Source organism: Poecilia formosa, unplaced genomic scaffold, assembly GCF_000485575.1.
Source record: "Poecilia formosa unplaced genomic scaffold, Poecilia_formosa-5.1.2 Scaffold73, whole genome shotgun sequence".
Taxonomy (NCBI): Eukaryota; Metazoa; Chordata; class Actinopteri; order Cyprinodontiformes; family Poeciliidae; genus Poecilia; species Poecilia formosa.
Genome location: NW_006800012.1, coordinates 2,370,149 through 2,388,534, shown reverse-complemented (window position 1 = coordinate 2,388,534; position 18,386 = coordinate 2,370,149). Strand labels below are relative to the sequence as shown.

The following is an 18,386-nucleotide window of genomic DNA, read 5'->3' as shown; positions in this document are numbered from 1 at the left end:
TAAATGTAGCAACAAAGTATATAAGTTGGTAACAGTGCATCTTTCATCAGGACCTTTTCCCAGCTAAACTCTTTCTCCTCGGCTTCGCGCCACCCACTTTGAATTTTTCAAGCTGCGTTCACACTGAGGTTGGTTACGCTTTAATGTGTTTTATCTCTGTTCGTTTGTGTTCCTGTGAAGCTCTTTGAATTACACCGACTGTACATGAATGGTGTCAAACACACAAACGTCTCTTCCTGCCTTGTCTGATGGGGGCAGGTCCAGCAACATAAGCAGAAACCTTAGAAAAAAAACTTTGACACTTTTTATTCCTTCTCTCTCTGCAGCAGCCTCATTGGCTCTCGGTTCTTTGCTGCAGTCAACAGGAAATGAAGAACTCTGTCCTGATAGCAGCTGTGCTTTACAGCTTCTGTAAGCACTGACTGCTTAATGACTATAAATGCATCATAATGTCTGCAACTTCAGCAGAATGCATTATTCTGGACTTTATTTATTTTCTGCTCTAATTCAGATTGAATAACTTGTTTCCTCTTTGTTTCAGGTTGGACGTCTGGTTCAGTTTCTGGGTCTGAGATCCTGACAGTTCATCAGGGTGAAGATGTCACACTGCAGAGCGCCAACATGTTCTCTGATGGTTCAGTGACGTTCTGGTTGAGAGTGATTAATCAAACCAAGACCAGTTGTATCTCTGTGATTAATGGAGTTCATACAACCATTGATTACTGTGAAGGATTTGATAGAAAATCATTTGAAATGACTGTGAACTTCTCCAATGTTTTACTCAAAATTAAACGTGTAAATATCTCAGACACTGGAATATATATTTGTGGACGTTACCAGGGTGGAGAGCTGAAGTTCACTGTGCAACATTTACATGTAATCGGTGAGAACACTTCACTTTATGTTGCTCTATTATTTTGGCTTCTTTAGGGAAAATTTGATTTTTTTTTTTCCATGCTGATTTTATGTTTGTTGCAGAAAAGCCAAACTACATGATGCTGTTTGTCATTCCTGGTTCCGGGATCGTTGTGCTCCTCATCATCGTCATCATTCTGATCATTCAAGTGATGAAAATTCAAAAAGGTAACAGTCAGAAGAGCATAGCTTAGAAAAGGCAGTACCTTTTATACTCTGCATTCTTTTAAAATCCTGCACAGAATTCAGAGCACTCTCACGTTTATGTACATTATCGTTGAACATTTTTTACATTAAATATATGTGTATGATTCAGGAGAAGACAGTCTGCAGTAGCTCAACATTGTGTGATTAGTGACATAACTACCATATGTTACTGTCTGTTCCTCAGCTGCAGATGGAGACACAGATCATCATCAGCATCAGGTGAATATCAGTCTAAAGTTTCTCCCGCACGTTTTCCCCCCAAGACTTTTCATTTCCAAACTACAAAGTACGCTTTCTAAGTGACATTTTGTCGATGCGGCTCACAGATTCCTGACTCGACTGAACAGAGCCGCCCTGCAGAGGCTGAGAAGAAGAGGAAGAGGAGAAGAGCGCCGCCGGAGCCGGAGGTCGTGTACGCATCCTCCAAGAAACACTGGAACAGGAACTGAACCGCTGCCCAGAGTGGAACAGAAAACTTTTTAATTTACTGTTTGGGTAAAAACTCTAAGCAGAAGTCATATTTTTGCCTGTGTGATGTCACTTTGGTTTGGTAGAAACAGTTTTTTGCTGTGAGAACACAGACAGGAAGATGGTATGGAGATCTTCATGATGCAGTTTTTTTTTAGTTTGAAGCTTCATGAGTATAATTAATAAATATTTTTTGTTTCAAATCAAAAGTTTGGTATCTGTTGGGTTTAAATGCTACTGCTATACGGTCTTCAGAACGTCACCTGACCTTAGTTCTGAATTATTGACAGATTTCCTGATAAAAAATTGTTTTGGAAAAGTCATGCAATAACCTGTTTAATCATCAAAGTAATAAAGTGTAAAAATTGGTGGTTTGTTCCTTTACTGCTCCCTCTGGGAAGGTTTTGTCAAACTTTCAAGGGTTGGAGTGTCTCCTTATTTTAATAAATAAATCAAAAATAAATATTTGAATTTCCAGTGTGCCTTGCTTTTTATTTATTTATTTTTGCTTAGAAGATTGTATTCATAAAAAAAAATAAAAAATCATATGAGATCATCTATCATATGGACAAATAGATGTACAGCTTTTTTCCCCCACTATGAAGCATCAGTTTTACACATGAGTGTGGGATCATCACATGTTTTCAAGTTTACATGTTTTCAAGTTCACATCAGTGAGAAATGATGGTCAGTGGTGCGAGATTTTTGTCGAGAACGGCGAGTTTGAGGGTGGAACAGAGCGCAGACAAGGGTCACGTTTAAAGGTCACATTTAAAGTCCTTAATAACAAAACTGAAGACATACAAAAGGAACACACAGGAGAGACAGGTCAGTGGAAAAATCCAGCAGTGAGTGACAGAAAATTAGGATTGTGAGGAGCTTTGATTACATGACAGAGAACAGGTGGCTGTTTAGAAACAGGACGCAGCTGAGAGTGGAGACCAGGTAGGCAGGCTGAGGGAGAGAGAGAGGAGGTAATGGCTTAAGACAGGGGTGTCCAAAGTCGGTCCTGGAGGGCCGGCATCCTGCATGTTTTAGTTCTCTCCCTGGTTTAACGGACCTGGATCCAATGATGGCTCATTAGAGGACCTAAGGAGAACATCGACATGCTGGAAAGGTTATTGCTACCACCAGGGAGAGAACTAAAACGTGCCCTCGAGGACCGATTTCGGGCACCCCTGGCTTAAGAGGAGCGGAGGAGAAACACAAACAAGGATCTAACAATAAATAGTAACAGAATCAACTAAAAACAAAAGAATGAACTGCCAAAGACAGGCAACAAATGAATAACATAATTCATAGAAATAAGTGAGAATGGCTGTAAAGGAACAAATAAGTGTTGCTGTCAAGCATTTATTTAGCTGTCTTCATATCTCTGTTCAGAAGAGCGGGCCATAATTGTTCTGACAGTCATGGAAACTTCTATTTTCTCACCTCTTCGCCCTGCGGTCACAGCACAAAGACAACTGCAGAGACTTTGGACAACCGTAGCCTGCTCTCAGTTCATCTTTACCATGTAAAGACACTTGTTTCCAGGAAGAGATGTTTGTAAGGCACAGTACATGCAAATTAAAGGGTTTAGTAGGAACAAATTACTTTTGGTAAAACAAAATAAAAATACATTTCCCCTGTATTTCACATATGCTGAATGAGTTCTACCGCAAATGTAATTCAGTAGAAAAGTCTAATTTCAGAGAGATTTCATGACAGATCTTTTATGGTAACATGTTAAGTAACTTCTTAAATTTAATTAAGCCATCAGTATATTTTTAAAAGATGAGTCTAACTCTCCTCTGAGAGCTCTGTGTGTTTTGATGCATGGCGTTTCACAGCAGAACCAAAGATTCAACCACGATGGAAAATGACGACTCAATGCTTGGTCACAGCGGTCTGCCACCACTGGCTGGAAACACACATGTACATGTTCAGCTTAGTGAACAACCATTTTCACAGAAATAGCTGTTCAAAGACCATCGGGGTGAGAAGTTGAATAGAGGAAGTACAGGCTGATGATTTGTATTTTTCATATCAATGAGAACATCTTGGCATCTTAACCGTAATGAAATGACACCAACTCAGCTAACAAGTTTAACCCAACAATACAAACATGAAAGTCTTAAAAGTATATTATGGGCAATACAAGACAAATTACATGTTGAGGATGGGCTTTCTGTCAATCAAAAAGTGTGTTGGACATTGTTTACCATGTTTTGGTGGTTACGTTTTTTGCATTTCAAGTTGTTAAAGGAGGTGATGTGCAAAGTAAAAACCGAGGTCACGATAAAAGAACTGATCTCTGACGCTGACGATGTGAAGCGGCAGCGTTGACATGGCCTGCTGGGTCTTCCTGTTCTCTGTTTTCTTATAGTTTCTGAGTTTCTCAGTCTCCTGAGTCATTGCTCCTGTCTCTGTTGGTAACAGTGGTAAATGGCTTGTGCAGTACTTTATCAAGTCCAGAGGTCTTGAACCCCTTAACACTACATTCAGTTATTCAACCCATTCGTAAAGGGGGTGATTATGGGAAGCCACTGGATGTAGCCACGGCTGTGTGACAGAGGCGAGGCAGCCATGCACCAGCATCACCAGGCCCTCTGTCCACCACCAGCCAGCAAGGTGGGCTAAGTGTCTTGCCCAAAGACACAACAACAAAGGCGGACAGTGAGGGAATCGAACCAGCAACCAACCAACTACAGGACAAACTCCTATTAACATTTACACCATCATCCCATGTTCTGTGATTGCTCTCTCAGATTCAGATTTTTTTTTTCTTTTTGCATGGTTGTTCACATTATTTATAAAATGGTGCAAATATCTGATCTCAGTGGGAACTGTTTGTGGTTCCAAATTAACCCCCCATGTTAGTTTATAAATCACTGAAAGGCTTAGCATCGCAATAAATTAAAGATCTGATGTTATTGTATCAACAGACCTCTCACGTCTTCTGGTTCTACTCTGCAGAACCAGAACCAAATATGGAGAAGCCACATTCAGTTCCTTAACACCTCAAATCTGGAACAAATTTTCAGAAAACTGCTAAAGACACTGAAACCCTGTTGATGCGTTCACACCAAATGCGTTTTGAGCATCAGTCGCATCTGGTTTACATTCAAGTTTATGTGGAGCATCGGACACATTGGACACGCTTGACCTATCAAATGCTCAAAGCACTCCAAACGTTTCAAATCCCGCTGTAGTTTCCTAAATATTGAAGCCATAAGCTTGACGCTCTCCGTCCTTCCCCTTCAGTCCACTTGTTGACAAGAAAAACAACCAAAAAAAGGGCAAACTGGGTCCTCTTGATAAAAGTTAACGGTTTACTTCAAAATAAAAACGGTACAAATATTACCTTTCCTCAAAAATAATAAACAAAAGAGTCCTAAGAGAGAAAGCGAGAGAGAAAGAGAGAGAGAGGTCAAAAAAACTGTATGGCTCCACTCCAACTGCCCAACTGATTCTCCCTGGCCACACCCTAAAATCCTTAACTCCAATTACTTATGCAAATTTACAAGACCTTAGTAATCCAATATAACAAATTAGTATAAGAAATATAAACGTAATTTATCCAAAAGGTCTGAATGAACTAAAATTGAATTTAGGCTTCTACACCCGCCGCGCTAGATGCTAGAAATGTGCCTCAACAGGCCCCTGACGAGCCTCCACAATAGACTTTGAATATAAACCACACGTGCCTGATGCTCTAAACGTGTTTAGTGTGAACGCACAATAGCACCTCCTGCCAGTGCAGAGATATAACAAAAGTGATATCAAAGTAACAAAACCATTTGGTAGTTCTGTCCGGAATCACATTCAAATTACTGGATACGAGTCGGATTCAGGACCAAACATGTTCCACTTCACTGCAACTGAGCCTAGAAATTGATTCAACAGGAGGTTTGATAGATGCTAAAGAAAATAAACTACTTTGTCTACAAGAGAATCAAGATTTAAAAACAATCAAAATGATAAAACTTAAGCATATGTTTATTTATCAATGGGCCGCTCAAAGCTCATCAGCTAAAATAGAAATAACTCTATTCAACAAGTTTCAAGGTGTTGGAGGCTTTTAAACTCAAGGAATGGATCAACATTGCTGTTGCTGCAGCACCAAGCTTATGGAGAAACACCAGGTTGCTCTAAAGTTGAGAAAATGTTTTGATTATGCGATCAAAGCAGAAACATAGCATAAAATACACAATTATGTTGCATTTTCATCTATCCATCAGTTTTCTGTAGACCCTTGTCCCTAGTGGGGTAGGGAGGGTTGCTGGTGCCTATTTCTAGTGAACATTTCGGGCGAGAGGCGGGGTACACAAAGAGACAGGACAAACAACCATGCACACACACACCTAACGAGAAATTAGAGAGACCAATTAACCTGACAGTCATGTTTTTGGACTGTGGGAGGAAGCTGGAGTACCCGGAGAGGACCCACCATGCACAGGGAGAACATGCAAACTCCATGCAGAAAGACCCCAGTTATAACAATTATGCTATGAATAATATTTTGTAATGACCTACATTTCTAAAACATGATGTTGCTTAATAAGATGCCTGGGAAACTTATTTGGTAAGATTAACAGATTTAACGAAACATTCAATGTTTTCAATGTTTTCCTTTTGCAACATCCCTGTAGCCAACGTGTTCAGCTCAACCAAAAGAAGAAATGACGAAAGGAAAAAAACAAAGTCCACACCTCCTGGTGTTTGCAGCGCTCTGAGTGGAGCAGCGCTCATTAGCGGACGCTGCATTGCTGCAGTCAACACACCATGAAGAACTGCACCTTTATACCAGCTTTACTTTACTGCAGCTTTTGTAAGTTCTGACGCTGGATTAGTAATGGATGGATTCACAACTGGCAAAGAAAGGAGAATGTGTTTCATTTATTTAAAAGGAATTCAAAAGCTTTTTTCAAGGTGAAAGTAAGTCCTCTGTCTGATGTTTCAGGTTCTGTTTTAGTCTCTGGGTCTCAGACGGTGAAGGTCCAGCCAGGTGACGATGTGACACTGGAGTGTAGAAAGAATTCCAGTGGATTATCCTACTGGTTCAGACTGGGAGAGAAGAACAAGGTTAACTGTATCTCTGTCCTGATTAATAATGACCCTAACAGTGTTAAAAACTGTGACGGATTTCAGAAGGAAAAGTTTAACATGAGCTCCAACAGCTCCACCGTCTCTCTTAAAATCATAAAAGTTAATCTTTCTGATGTTGGACTGTATTTCTGTGGTGTTAAAAAAGATAAATCCATAGCTTTCAATGTGATACATTTACATGTGAAAGGTAAGAAAATATTTCTCAATTTTTCTCAAATTCTTCCAACATTTCCATTTCTCTCAGCCAATCCCTTTACTGTATTTTATTTAAAGACACAAAGGCGTTTTATGAGGACACAGAGAAACAAAGTAAGAATTTTTTAACTCTTTACAGACATTAAGCCACGTTCTGATCTAATCACTCGCTTTTTGTTGCAGAAGAACCTGATGTAAACTTGTTCCTGATAAATGTGGCTCTCTACTGTTCGAATTGTCTCCTAATCATTATCATCATCTTCCTGTGTGTCAAAGTCATTAAACATCGTAAAGGTAACATTAATAATATTACCTTTGAATGGTTGTGTATCAGTTTTTAATTGTTGTGACATGTTTTAGAGTAATGGCCTTTTTACCAGGCGATTAATCTAAATTTGAGATAATCGTACTAAAAGTTTGCTTATGTAAAACTGGAAACACAAAAATCCTCTTTAGCTTCTTAAGGAATATATAAGTTTGATCAGTTTTCATCTTTCCTGCATGTTGCGAGCCACATTTGTACTGATGCCCCTGAAATGAAGTATCTCAGTTCTTCTATTTCACTCCTTTGATCATATATAAATATAATCCTCATACATTCATAGCCCATATTTGGCGGTGCGTGTCTTCTGATTAATAATTCAGGTTACTCTGTTCTGACAAGATATTTTAAGTGTGTCAATGCACATTGAAATTGATTTGACAAAGTATTGCATTCTTTTTATTAATTTTTTTTGGAAGTTAGATGAAAGTAAAAAGTGTGACAATCAACCCTATTATTGCATATCTATGGTATTTTGGGTAAAAAAAAAGAAAAATTAGAACTCTCTTCTTCCCACGTTACAATTATGCTCTTCTTTCTAATAGTATATTTTAAAATTCTTCAGAAATTACAATCTCATATTGTGTGTTGACGCTTTGTTTAAATACTTTTACAGTTCACTGTCAAACTTTATGCATAGAAATATGTTTTCTGTCTCTCACTCAGTTAACACTCAGGATGGAAACTCGCGTCAAAATGAGGTGAGTACAGCTTTAACACTTTGCGTCGCTTGGCTGAGCATCACATGTTTTATTTATTTTTGTCTTTGATTGCGCAAGGTGTACGGTAATAAACGCTCTGGTTGTGTTTCCAGAACCCTGGCTCTCACGAGCTGACCTACGCCTCGGTCAGCTTCGAGAAAGGTGGAAAGAGAAGGAGAGAGGTGGAGCCAGACGTCGTGTACGCCGCCACCAGATAGAGAAGAACTGCAGCGCAGAGAAACTGATGTGAAACTGAACTGTCAATAAATAGCAGAGAGACCAACATCCTTCACTGTGTGCATGTCTGAGTTTATATTAGGAATCAGAAAGTGGTTTATTATAACTTTGTGACGAATGTGCTTGTTGCTTATTGAAACTACATTAGTGCTGATAAATATGACCTGCTAAGTTGTTAGGAATGCTTTACTTTTCAAAAAGGATCACTTTTACAAACCCTGAGAGACTAAATTGAAAGTATTTTTTATACAACAGATGTGCTTTCTAGTAATATTTAAGGTAGATTTGCTTCTTTTTTTTCATAGCAGCTGTATCTGTGGTCAGTACCATGCTCCCAAATGTGCTAAAAATAAAAAATTAAAATTATTTGACAACTCAATAAAATAAATAAATTAATGTATAACTTAAAAAACTAACAGTAAATTAAAAAAAACAATTAAATGAGAAAAAAATGATTGACACATAAAAGGAAACTAATGAAAGCAATAAAACTGGAAATAAAATAGAAAATTAAACAATAAGGACAAAAAATTATCTCAGTGTCCAAGAAATGAACATATTTTGGTGTGAAATGTGCAAATCTACGGAAGAGGATGAGGGCCATTTGGGAGTCATAAATACCTTGATCTTAGTGTGCTAGCTATTAGCACACATTGTTTTTATTTTATGTTTGCAAAGACCTGATGTATTCACTTTAATCATGACAGGAATAAATGTCAAAACCACAGTAGGAGCAGCAGTCACTGCAACACAGTCAGGCTGCAGTCAAGATAAAAAAAAAGAACTGCACCTTTACACCAGTTTCACTTGAGTGGATCACAATTTGACAGATTTATGACTTCATGTAATAGTTGTAAATATCATTTTCCTGAACTTTATTTAAAGAGATAAATATATTTTATGATGACACAGAGGCACAGAGTAAGAATTATTTTTAAACCGCTTATAGATATAAGAAGCCACCGATCGGTGTAATTATTAACTATTTTTGTTTCTACAGATCAGATACAGATTACTTGCTATTAATTAATTAATTATAGATTCTGCACGTAACTAGATTAAAATATCTTAATCGCGTCCCACCACTAGTTTTGGAATCACACCTGGTCTGACATATAGATTAACACTCACTCAGTGTGAGAACTTTTTTTTTTCTTTTTCTGTATTGCAACACCGGTCATTGTAGCCAACGTGTTCAGCTCAACCAAAAGAAGAAATGACGAAAGGAAAAAAACAAAGTCCACACCTCCTGGTGTTTGCAGCGCTCTGAGTGGAGCAGCGCTCATTAGCGGACGCTGCATTGCTGCAGTCAACACACCATGAAGAACTGCACCTTTATACCAGCTTTACTTTACTGCAGCTTTTGTAAGTTCTGACGCTGGATTAGTAATGGATGGATTCACAACTGGCAAAGAAAGGAGAATGTGTTTCATTTATTTAAAAGGAATTCAAAAGCTTTTTTCAAGGTGAAAGTAAGTCCTCTGTCTGATGTTTCAGGTTCTGTTTTAGTCTCTGGGTCTCAGATGGTGAAGGTCCAGCCAGGTGACGATGTGACACTGGAGTGTAGAAAGAATTCCAGTGGATTATCCTACTGGTTCAGACTGGGAGAGAAGAACAAGGTTAACTGTATCTCTGTCCTGATTAATAATGACCCTAACAGTGTTAAAAACTGTGACGGATTTCAGAAGGAAAAGTTTAACATGAGCTCCAACAGCTCCACCGTCTCTCTTAAAATCATAAAAGTTAATCTTTCTGATGTTGGATTGTATTTCTGTGGAGTTAAAAAAGATAAATCCATAGCTTTCAATGTGATACATTTACATGTGAAAGGTAAGAAAATATTTCTCAATTGTTCTCAAATTCTTCCAACATTTTCATTTCTCTCAGCCAATCCCTTTACTGTATTTTATTTAAAGACACAAAGGCGTTTTATGAGGACACAGAGAAACAAAGTAAGAATCTTTTCAAACCCCTTGTCGATTCTATCAGAAGCCATCCTTAATAATAATTAATGTTTTTGTTGTGTCTGTTGTTGCAGAAAACGTTGATTTCAACACAAAGCTAATCACGTTGACTCTCAGAGTCCTGAACGTTTTACTTGTGAACGTCGTCGTTGTTCTGCTTGTTAAAGTCAACAGACTCCAGAGAGGTAATCCTTTAAAGAATTCATGGTATCTTCAGTGTTTCTTACATCATTATGTATCGACACAATTAGATCAGAATGTGTTAAATGAAATTTCTGAGCTCTCATAATGCAGCTCATCATCATCAACATCATCATTATCATCATTGTTTTCTGTCTCTGTTTCCCAGGTGATGATTTGGACACGCCCACATCAGACTGAGGTGAATCTACTTCAGTTATTTTCTGTAAGTTGGATTTAGCATCGAATCATTTCTTTTAACTGTCACACAATGTATTTTTAAACCAGCATTCTGATGTACAGAGACGTGTTTCCACCAGATTTGAAGAGCTGTGTGAGTTGAAGAGGAAATGGAACTGCAGCAAGCAGCGACACTGATGCCTTTTCAGCTTCCTGTCTGAATTAATAAATTAAAGACATAAACACACACACACACATATATATATATATATATACTTTTTTTTTTCTTTGTGTGTGTGTGTCAAAATAGGTAAAAGTTGTTTTCATGACACATCACCTGACCTACAGAAGCAGATTTAAATTCTGAGATTTTTTGGCTCACAGCTTTGTCAAAAAAAAAGAAAAAGAAAAAAAACATTTTCATAGTTGATGTGAGGAACATGTCAGCTACCACAGTTCCTAAAATTAAATCCCCAAAAGTGTGGAGTGCATGTGTAGCCATCCCCCCTTTTTTTGTGATACCTCAAAATAACGTAGAAATCAACAACTCTCTTTAGTCTGTACATAGTTAATAAAGATCAAGTGGAAATGTCTGACTTCAGCTGAGGAGTCCTTTTTTTTTTTTTTTTACAGATAGTTTTATGTCAATGAAATCATCTGCATGTTCTAAACGTTGTTCTGAGAGCAGTGTGTGTTTTGTTGCATGGTGTTTCACAGCAGAACCGAATCCTGCTGCTGAATATTGAACCTCAGCCGAAAATAATGTTCCACTTTCTGCTCGGCCTGCAAACAAACAGGAACATTTTCAGTTTTGCAAACAGCCATTTGAATAGAAATAGCTGTTCACACATCAGTGTGAACAGGTGAAGAGAGGCGATACAGTTTGGGTATTTTTATTTTATCCCATTGAAATGATAAGAGTTTGGTGTCTTGAACATAATGACACTAACTCAGCTGTATGCATCTGGAAACAAGTTTAACAATATAATGACCAGAAGCAAATAATTTACTAACAATAAACGAATAATGATATTGTCTTTCCTTCAAGTTAGATTTATGTAAAACTAGTATGTTGGGCAACTTTGTTAATCATTTCATGTAAGCTAATGCTAATGATGTGGACATTCTGTTTGCATACAGAGAGTGTTTCTGTGAGACGGAGGATCAGGGACTAACATGTTCCTTTTTTCTATTTGCCAAGTCCAAAATACAAATACAAATGCTGCTTCTTGCTTTCAGCTTCTATGTGCTTCAAATCTGGAACAAACTTCCAGAAAACTGTAAACAGCCGAAACACTGAGTTCCTTTAAAACTAGACTAAAAGCCCACTTGCTCAGTTGCTTTTGAACTACAATAAATGGAGCTTCACCCAACATGTCCACTGTGTAGTGATGATTTTAATGATGGCACTTGGCAAAATGTAATGTGTATTTTTGGCTTTAATAACTGTTGATTATATAATGTCTTTCTGATTGTTTTTTTTTATGTTTTCATGATGTAAAGCTCTTTGAACTGCCGTGTTGATGAAATGTGTTATGCATATAAACTTGACTGATTCATTCATTAAGTGAAGTAAAGGATATAATGTGTATAATAGAATATAGAGGTCATGTCATAAGAAGTGATGTCTGTGATGGAGACGGTGTTTATGTCTTGCATATTGTTTATCATATTTGGGTGGTACATTTTTTGCATCCCAAGTTATCTTTAGGTTTCTTTTTAGTAGCTTCCTGTGTTCGACAGGTTCTTCCTGTTCTGCGTTCTCTTTACTTTCTGTTTCTTTTTTCACAGTTTCTTGGTCTCCTGCTGGTTTTGAGTCTTTCCCTCTGTCTCTGCTCTGTGATTGAATTCTCAGTTGCTTCCATCCTCATATGTTTCTTATTCAGTTCATCAATTCTGTTTTATCTCAAGTGATGCTGCTCCGGTCTGCTTCTGTAATTCTGACCTCAAATCATTTCTGTTTTGGTCCTTGGATTTCTTTTGTTTTGTTTATAGCTTTGGTTGACTTTTTTTAGACGTTTGGACCTTGAAAGTTGAAAAATGTTGCTTTTTGTCTTAATAAACATCTTCATTTTTTGCCCCACCTCTGCCTCCCTTTCTGTGCATCTTCCACAGCCACTTCCTCTTTTGTGCCAGAATGAATCAGCCAGTAAGAGACGCAGCAGATTACGCTGCTGCAGTTTTTTTAAAAACACTCATAACACATTTTGTAGATATGAAAAGCAACAATAGAGGTTACAATTCTGGAAAACACCCATTTGGCAATAAATTGACCAATAATTACTCACAATAAAGTGTTTGAAGTCTGTTCAAACATTAAAGGTTTAAACGGACTCCAAATATTTAAGCTGGTTTGTTTGATATGTTATTAAAAAAACATGATAAACACTTAGATTGTTATTAAATCCCAGGTTGGTTTAATCAAAGGGAGTGGAGACCAGCGCTGGATGCAGATGAGGAAATCAGGTGAACAGCTGTGGAAGGGAGGAACCTGGCAAACTGAGGGAAAGTGAATGAGAACCACAAAAGAGCTGCACTAAGAATTAAACAAAGTACAACCCAAAAAGAAGGGAAGAAAACTAATCTAAGAAAATCCAGATGCAGGAAGAATAGAACAAAAGAATGAACAAAGAAACCAAACTCTTACCACACTTTACTAGCAGCAATAAAACACAGAAGAACAAACAGAACATGCCAAGAGCAAAATAAAGAAAAATAATAAACAAGGAAATAATCAAAGAAAGAATCCAAATGACAACCAAAACTCGAAAGCATGTCTCATAGCACTGCAGTTTTCCCTCTTAAGGCTTTTATTTGCATTTCAAATTTATCTTTTTTCATCCCAACAGCGCTTGAGTGTTGATAAAATTAGAAAACATATTCCATGCAATCCATAATTTCCATAAATCCAAATATAGATACATGAAATGTAAAAGTCGGACAGAGGACACAAGGAGAGAAGGAAATATGAGAAAGGGAAGAAATGAAAGACACAAAGGAGGAATGAATAAAGAAAAACAGGGAGGTAAGAGAGAAAGAAGTGAAGGGTGCATGGAAGAACTGACAGATAATTTAAAGCTGCAATTGAAGTAAATGTTGTTGTTTTGTTGTTGTTGTTATTGTTGTTTTGTTTTTGTTTTTTACATATTTTTAAACTGTCACCATGTCCTGTCAGTATAATATGAAAGACATAATCTGAAAAAAATCAACCTTCTCCCAGCGCTACTGTTGCTGTCTACAGAAATGGACCGCTTCTGGTCAAAAACAACCAATCAGAGCCAGGAGGAGGGTCTTGCTTTGTCAATCATGCTAGTGTACATGCTGCTAAATTTGCTAATGACAGAGAAGCAATTTACCATTTGAGAAAAACTGGCTGAAGTGGTTGAGATAAGAGGTGTGTAATATTACATATCCTGATATCGATCCAAAGCCTTGTAAATACATGGCCACTATTGTTGAAAGCAATTCTGATCTCTATACTTTTCATTTAAGTTTAATATAATAATAATAAACTTCTGACCTTTTGGTGTTTTTGTAGGTGTATACAAAACACGTTCATAACATTATTAACATGATTTATGTGAATTTTTCCTAACTAACCAAAGTTAAAACAAAGGATCAATTGAGACCAAATCAAAAGTAAATATTTTTTATGGTAGAATTGACAAACTACAATCCAAAAAACAAAGCAAAATTTCAAGAGGGAATCTGAAGCTACAGTATCCATCTTACCAAGCTAGCATCAATCCAGTACCGACACCAACTTGGTGTCAATATTATTGATATTTTTGGATTGATCCAACAACATGAAGCTGCTGAGATGACCAAATCCTACCAATAGCTAGAGAGGACAACACAGAGGGACTAAATATGACAAAATAGGTTAAGCTCTTAAGCACCAGAGCAATAGAGACCTAGATCTACCAGATCAGACAAGAACCCATTTGCAGATTGTGTGAAGACGCCAAAGAAACAATCCAGCATCTCTCAACAGGGTGAAAGATACTAGCAGGAAAGGAATACATGGTACACTACACCATAACCAAATGGCTCATGTTCCACACCGTGTGGAACATGAACTGGAGACTGTAGGTCAAAGTTGGAATCACATAAAGGTTTCGTTTGACGGCACTCAATAATGTTAGGAATTAAATTGGGCATTTCCTGAGAAACATAATGTGTAGTGTCACATCTGGGTTGACTAGTACTTAGAGTAATAGTAAAGTCCAAAGAACCCAGATAAGTGTAATGTAGATTTAGATAAGCTGTAGACTTTTCTACAAACACAACATCCAAAGATCATGAGTCATAACAACTGCTGCTGTTTTTTTTTAGAATGGTTAGCTGTGATGATATAAAGAAGTGTGGTTCATCCTCATCTGACTTTTATTTACATGTCAAATTTGTCTGCGCACTGTGACAGAGCACAGACTGTTCGAGAGCAAGGCTGTTCGAAAATTAAATATTGCATGTTCCATGGAAACATTTACTTAAAATATGAACACTGTAAGCCTTGTTGTACAGACAGAACTGTTTTTAGATAGGTGAGGTTTAACAGTAATGGAAGACACTAAAACGGAAGGAAAGAAGGACAGGAAGAACAAGAACTTGCACTAGGACAGAAAAAAGCAAAAGATACGGAACAAGAATTACAAAGGTCATGAAGAAGAAAAGGGGGCTGCACAGTGGTGCAGTTGGTAGAGCTGCTGCCTTGCTGCAAGAAGGTTCTGTGTTTGATTCCCAGCCTGGGGTCTTTCTGCATGGAGTTTGCATGTTCTTCCTGTGCATGAGTGGGTCTACTTGATCCGGCTTCCTCCCACAGTCCAAAAACATCACTGTCAGGTTAATTGGTCTCTCTAAAATTCTCCTTCGGTGTGTGTGTGTGTGTGTGTGTGTGGTTGTTTGTCCTGTTGGCCTGTGATGGACTGGCGACCTGTCCAGGGTGACCCTGCCTCTCACCCTTTGACAACTGGAGATATGCACCATGAACCCTCCTGTAAGAAAATGGATGGATTGGATGGATAAAGAAGAATAGAGAAGAGAGACAGAAAAGACTAGGAAGGAAAGAAGGGAGAGAACAAAGGAAGGAGGAAAGGCAGAAAAAAGAAAAGTTTGAATATAGAAAAAAAAGGCCGTAGTTGCCTTGTCTGCAACTACAAGCATTTGTCTGCAGTAGTTGCAGACCTGGTTGTATTTCTTTTTTATCATTACACAAAATGTCTTTCTTTGGTTATTTGTATTGTTCCTTATATGACTGAAAATAACTGTCATTGTTTTAACCGTTTTACTTTAAGATTGGAAGCCCCTCCTTTATATTTCTTCTTCTGTGGTATTGTCTTTAAATTGTTTGCGCCCCTTAGACCCTCCCCTTTTGTCATGTTGTCCTGCGGGAGAGGTGTGTGCTGTTTATCATCTAAATACATTCGATTTCTAGATTTATTAAGTTAATTTTTGTTATATACTTTTGTTTTGTGTAGGACTTGGAGCGGGCAGTCTATAACATGATTGTTTTGTCTTTGTTATTCTCGTCAGAAATAAACCGAGAATCATCCTTTTAAAAGATAAATCATGTCATGGCCTGTTCACTCAATAACCAGCACCACGCAGAAAGGATCCGGTTACACAGACAAGCATCTCGCAGGTAGATGAAATATTTTAATATGATTATATTTGATTTACTCTCTCATTAAGGAATAAGTAGATTTAGATTGCTGGTTTCAAAGCACATTTCATTTTCAAGAATGTAATGTATTTTCCTCCAGGGTGGCTCAGCCTCTCTACCTGCCGTCAGTACCACTTTGTCAACCAGTCATCCACTTGGAGTGAAGCTCTAACTTACTGCAGACAAAAACATACAGACCTGGCCTCCATTAACAGCAGTACTGAAAATGATGAGCTTAAGAGAACACTCGATTCTGCTGGTCACAGCTCAGATGTCAGGATTGGTCTGTACAATGAAGTCAACTGGAAGTGGTCTGATGGCTTCAGCAGCAGTGGGGCTGACTACAGGAACTGGGACACTTCAAATTATGACCCTGATTTCATTGGAGCCAATCAGTTCTGTGTAACCATTTACCAGAATGGGTTATGGTGGGATACAGACTGCAGCAGCAAGTTACCTTTTGTCTGTTACAAGGGTAATTATACCAAGCATGACATTTAGGTCTAAAAATATTATAATAGCATACAAAACTGTAATCACTTCTGTCCTCCATCCTTCCTTGTTACAGGAACACGTCCAGCTCATACATTTGTTTTTGTTAATAAACTAACCGACTGGATAAGTGCCCAGAAGTATTGCAGGGAGAGCTACACAGACCTGGCCACTGTCAGTACCAATGAAGAAAACAACAGGATCAATAACCTGACAAATAAAACCTTAACATGGATTGGTCTGTTTAGAGATAAACAGTTTTCTTGGTCTGATGGTAGCAGTTTCCAATTCAGCAGCTGGGATAACGTTGGGAATAAAATCGGCTCAATGAGAATCATATGTGGTGCCACGTCTGTTCAGAGATCAGTGAAATGGAAGTTCTTGTCCTGTGAAACAAGATTACCTTTTGTCTGCTACAGCCTCCCCCCTGGTGAGTCTTTTACTGACCTTCTGAGACATAAAATGATGCATTCAATAAGGAAAAATGGTATTCAGTCAAATGAATTATCTTTAATAAAGCTGTTTTTTCCCCATCCCATCTACCACTAGAAGTAAAGCAGGCATCGAAGATGAAGGTCGAATCGGAGGATTCTGTGGGTCTGACCAATCCCTCTCTGAAAGCAAACATCCTAAAAAAGGTAGAGTTGAAATCCTAGGTATTTGTATCTTAAGGGAACAGAAATGACCCAGCATATAGCGAGTGTCCTTAAAATATTTGTTGAAATAATTCAACAAATATTTGTCCCCCAAGCTCCAGGGCAGTCTGGAGGAGAAAGAAGTGAGTGGAGTCTCCCTGGAGTGGACAGACTGATGGAAAATTAGCAGAGGAAGAGAAAGAAGGATGAACCATGAACTGTTAGTCCCAACTTGGATTTAACCAAACATCTTACAATTAAGTTCAACATTATTCATACCCCTGGAATATCCCTGTTTACTTTACAAGGAAGTTTATTTCTGATAACAAAAGAGACGGGTGTCTCTCAAATGATAAAATAATGCAAAAGATCATTTGAAAAATATAATGTATTTTATTTAGATTTTAAGAAAAATGGCATGTTAAACAACATTTTCTCCCCAGTTATGAGTGAGGGAAATCCTGGCACTACAATAATCAAACTCTTCTTCAAATTTCTGACCAGATTTTGATATTTTGAAAATGTATCTTTTATGTTGAGTTCCAGGTCTGTGAGGTTTTGACGGCCTCATTGGCATCACCTTAGTCTTTAGCTCACCTCCACAAATTCTCTATGACATTCTACCAACAGGCCACTGGGAATATTAATTCTACTTCCTGTCAGTTAGAAACATGTTAGTAAAAGTACAACTTAATCTAAATTTGCCATGGGGTATGAATAATTTTGGACTCAGCAATTCATTTCTTTCTTTTGCTTGAAAGTATGAAAAAGAAAAAAACATAATAGAAGAGCTCTAGAAGACGTGCTACTGCTAATAGAAACTGGTTTAACTGCTGGGTTTGGGTTTGTTGTGAAAAAATTGCCATTTTTGTATATAGTCAAAGTTGGCTTCCTATCTGCTTTATATCAAAAAAATTGTCCCTTGATGGCATCTGAGCTTCATATGTCTATATCCATGTACTCCAATAAACGTTTTCTTCTTAAAGATCAACTGGTTGAGTTTTTAAAAGTGGTATGAATGACTCAATCCTTTTGTTGTTTTACTTAGAATATTTACCCCCTAAGCCTGAAGTAAGTCAAACTTTATGTGACCCCTATCTGATCTGTTCATGACAGTCTGAAGAACACAGATCGGAT

The 18,386-nt window shown here is 37.7% G+C and overlaps 1 protein-coding gene across 1 annotated transcript; it reads left to right on the top strand.

Moving 5' to 3' along the window:
* The first annotated feature begins 254 nt into the window (after positions 1–254).
* On the top strand, positions 255–2,067 carry LOC103140653 (uncharacterized). Its single transcript, XM_007555897.2, has 5 exons — positions 255–411; positions 542–883; positions 979–1,083; positions 1,307–1,341; positions 1,449–2,067. Exons 1-5 carry the CDS (start codon positions 369–371, stop codon positions 1,569–1,571), a joined length of 648 nt encoding a protein of 215 aa, XP_007555959.1. The 5' UTR covers positions 255–368; the 3' UTR covers positions 1,572–2,067.
* Positions 2,068–18,386: the final 16,319 nt, after the last annotated feature.

What these genes read in the sequence shown, in the direction of transcription:
- LOC103140653 (XM_007555897.2), top strand. Translation starts at nt 369, where the DNA reads ATGAAGAACTCTGTCCTGATAGCAGCTGTGCTTTACAGCTTCT. An exon ending in AGCTGTGCTTTACAGCTTCT is followed by an intron (nt 412 to 541) that starts GTAAGCACTGAC and finishes TCTTTGTTTCAG; the next exon opens with GTTGGACGTCTGGTTCAGTT. An exon ending in AGTGATGAAAATTCAAAAAG is followed by an intron (nt 1,084 to 1,306) that starts GTAACAGTCAGA and finishes TCTGTTCCTCAG; the next exon opens with CTGCAGATGGAGACACAGAT.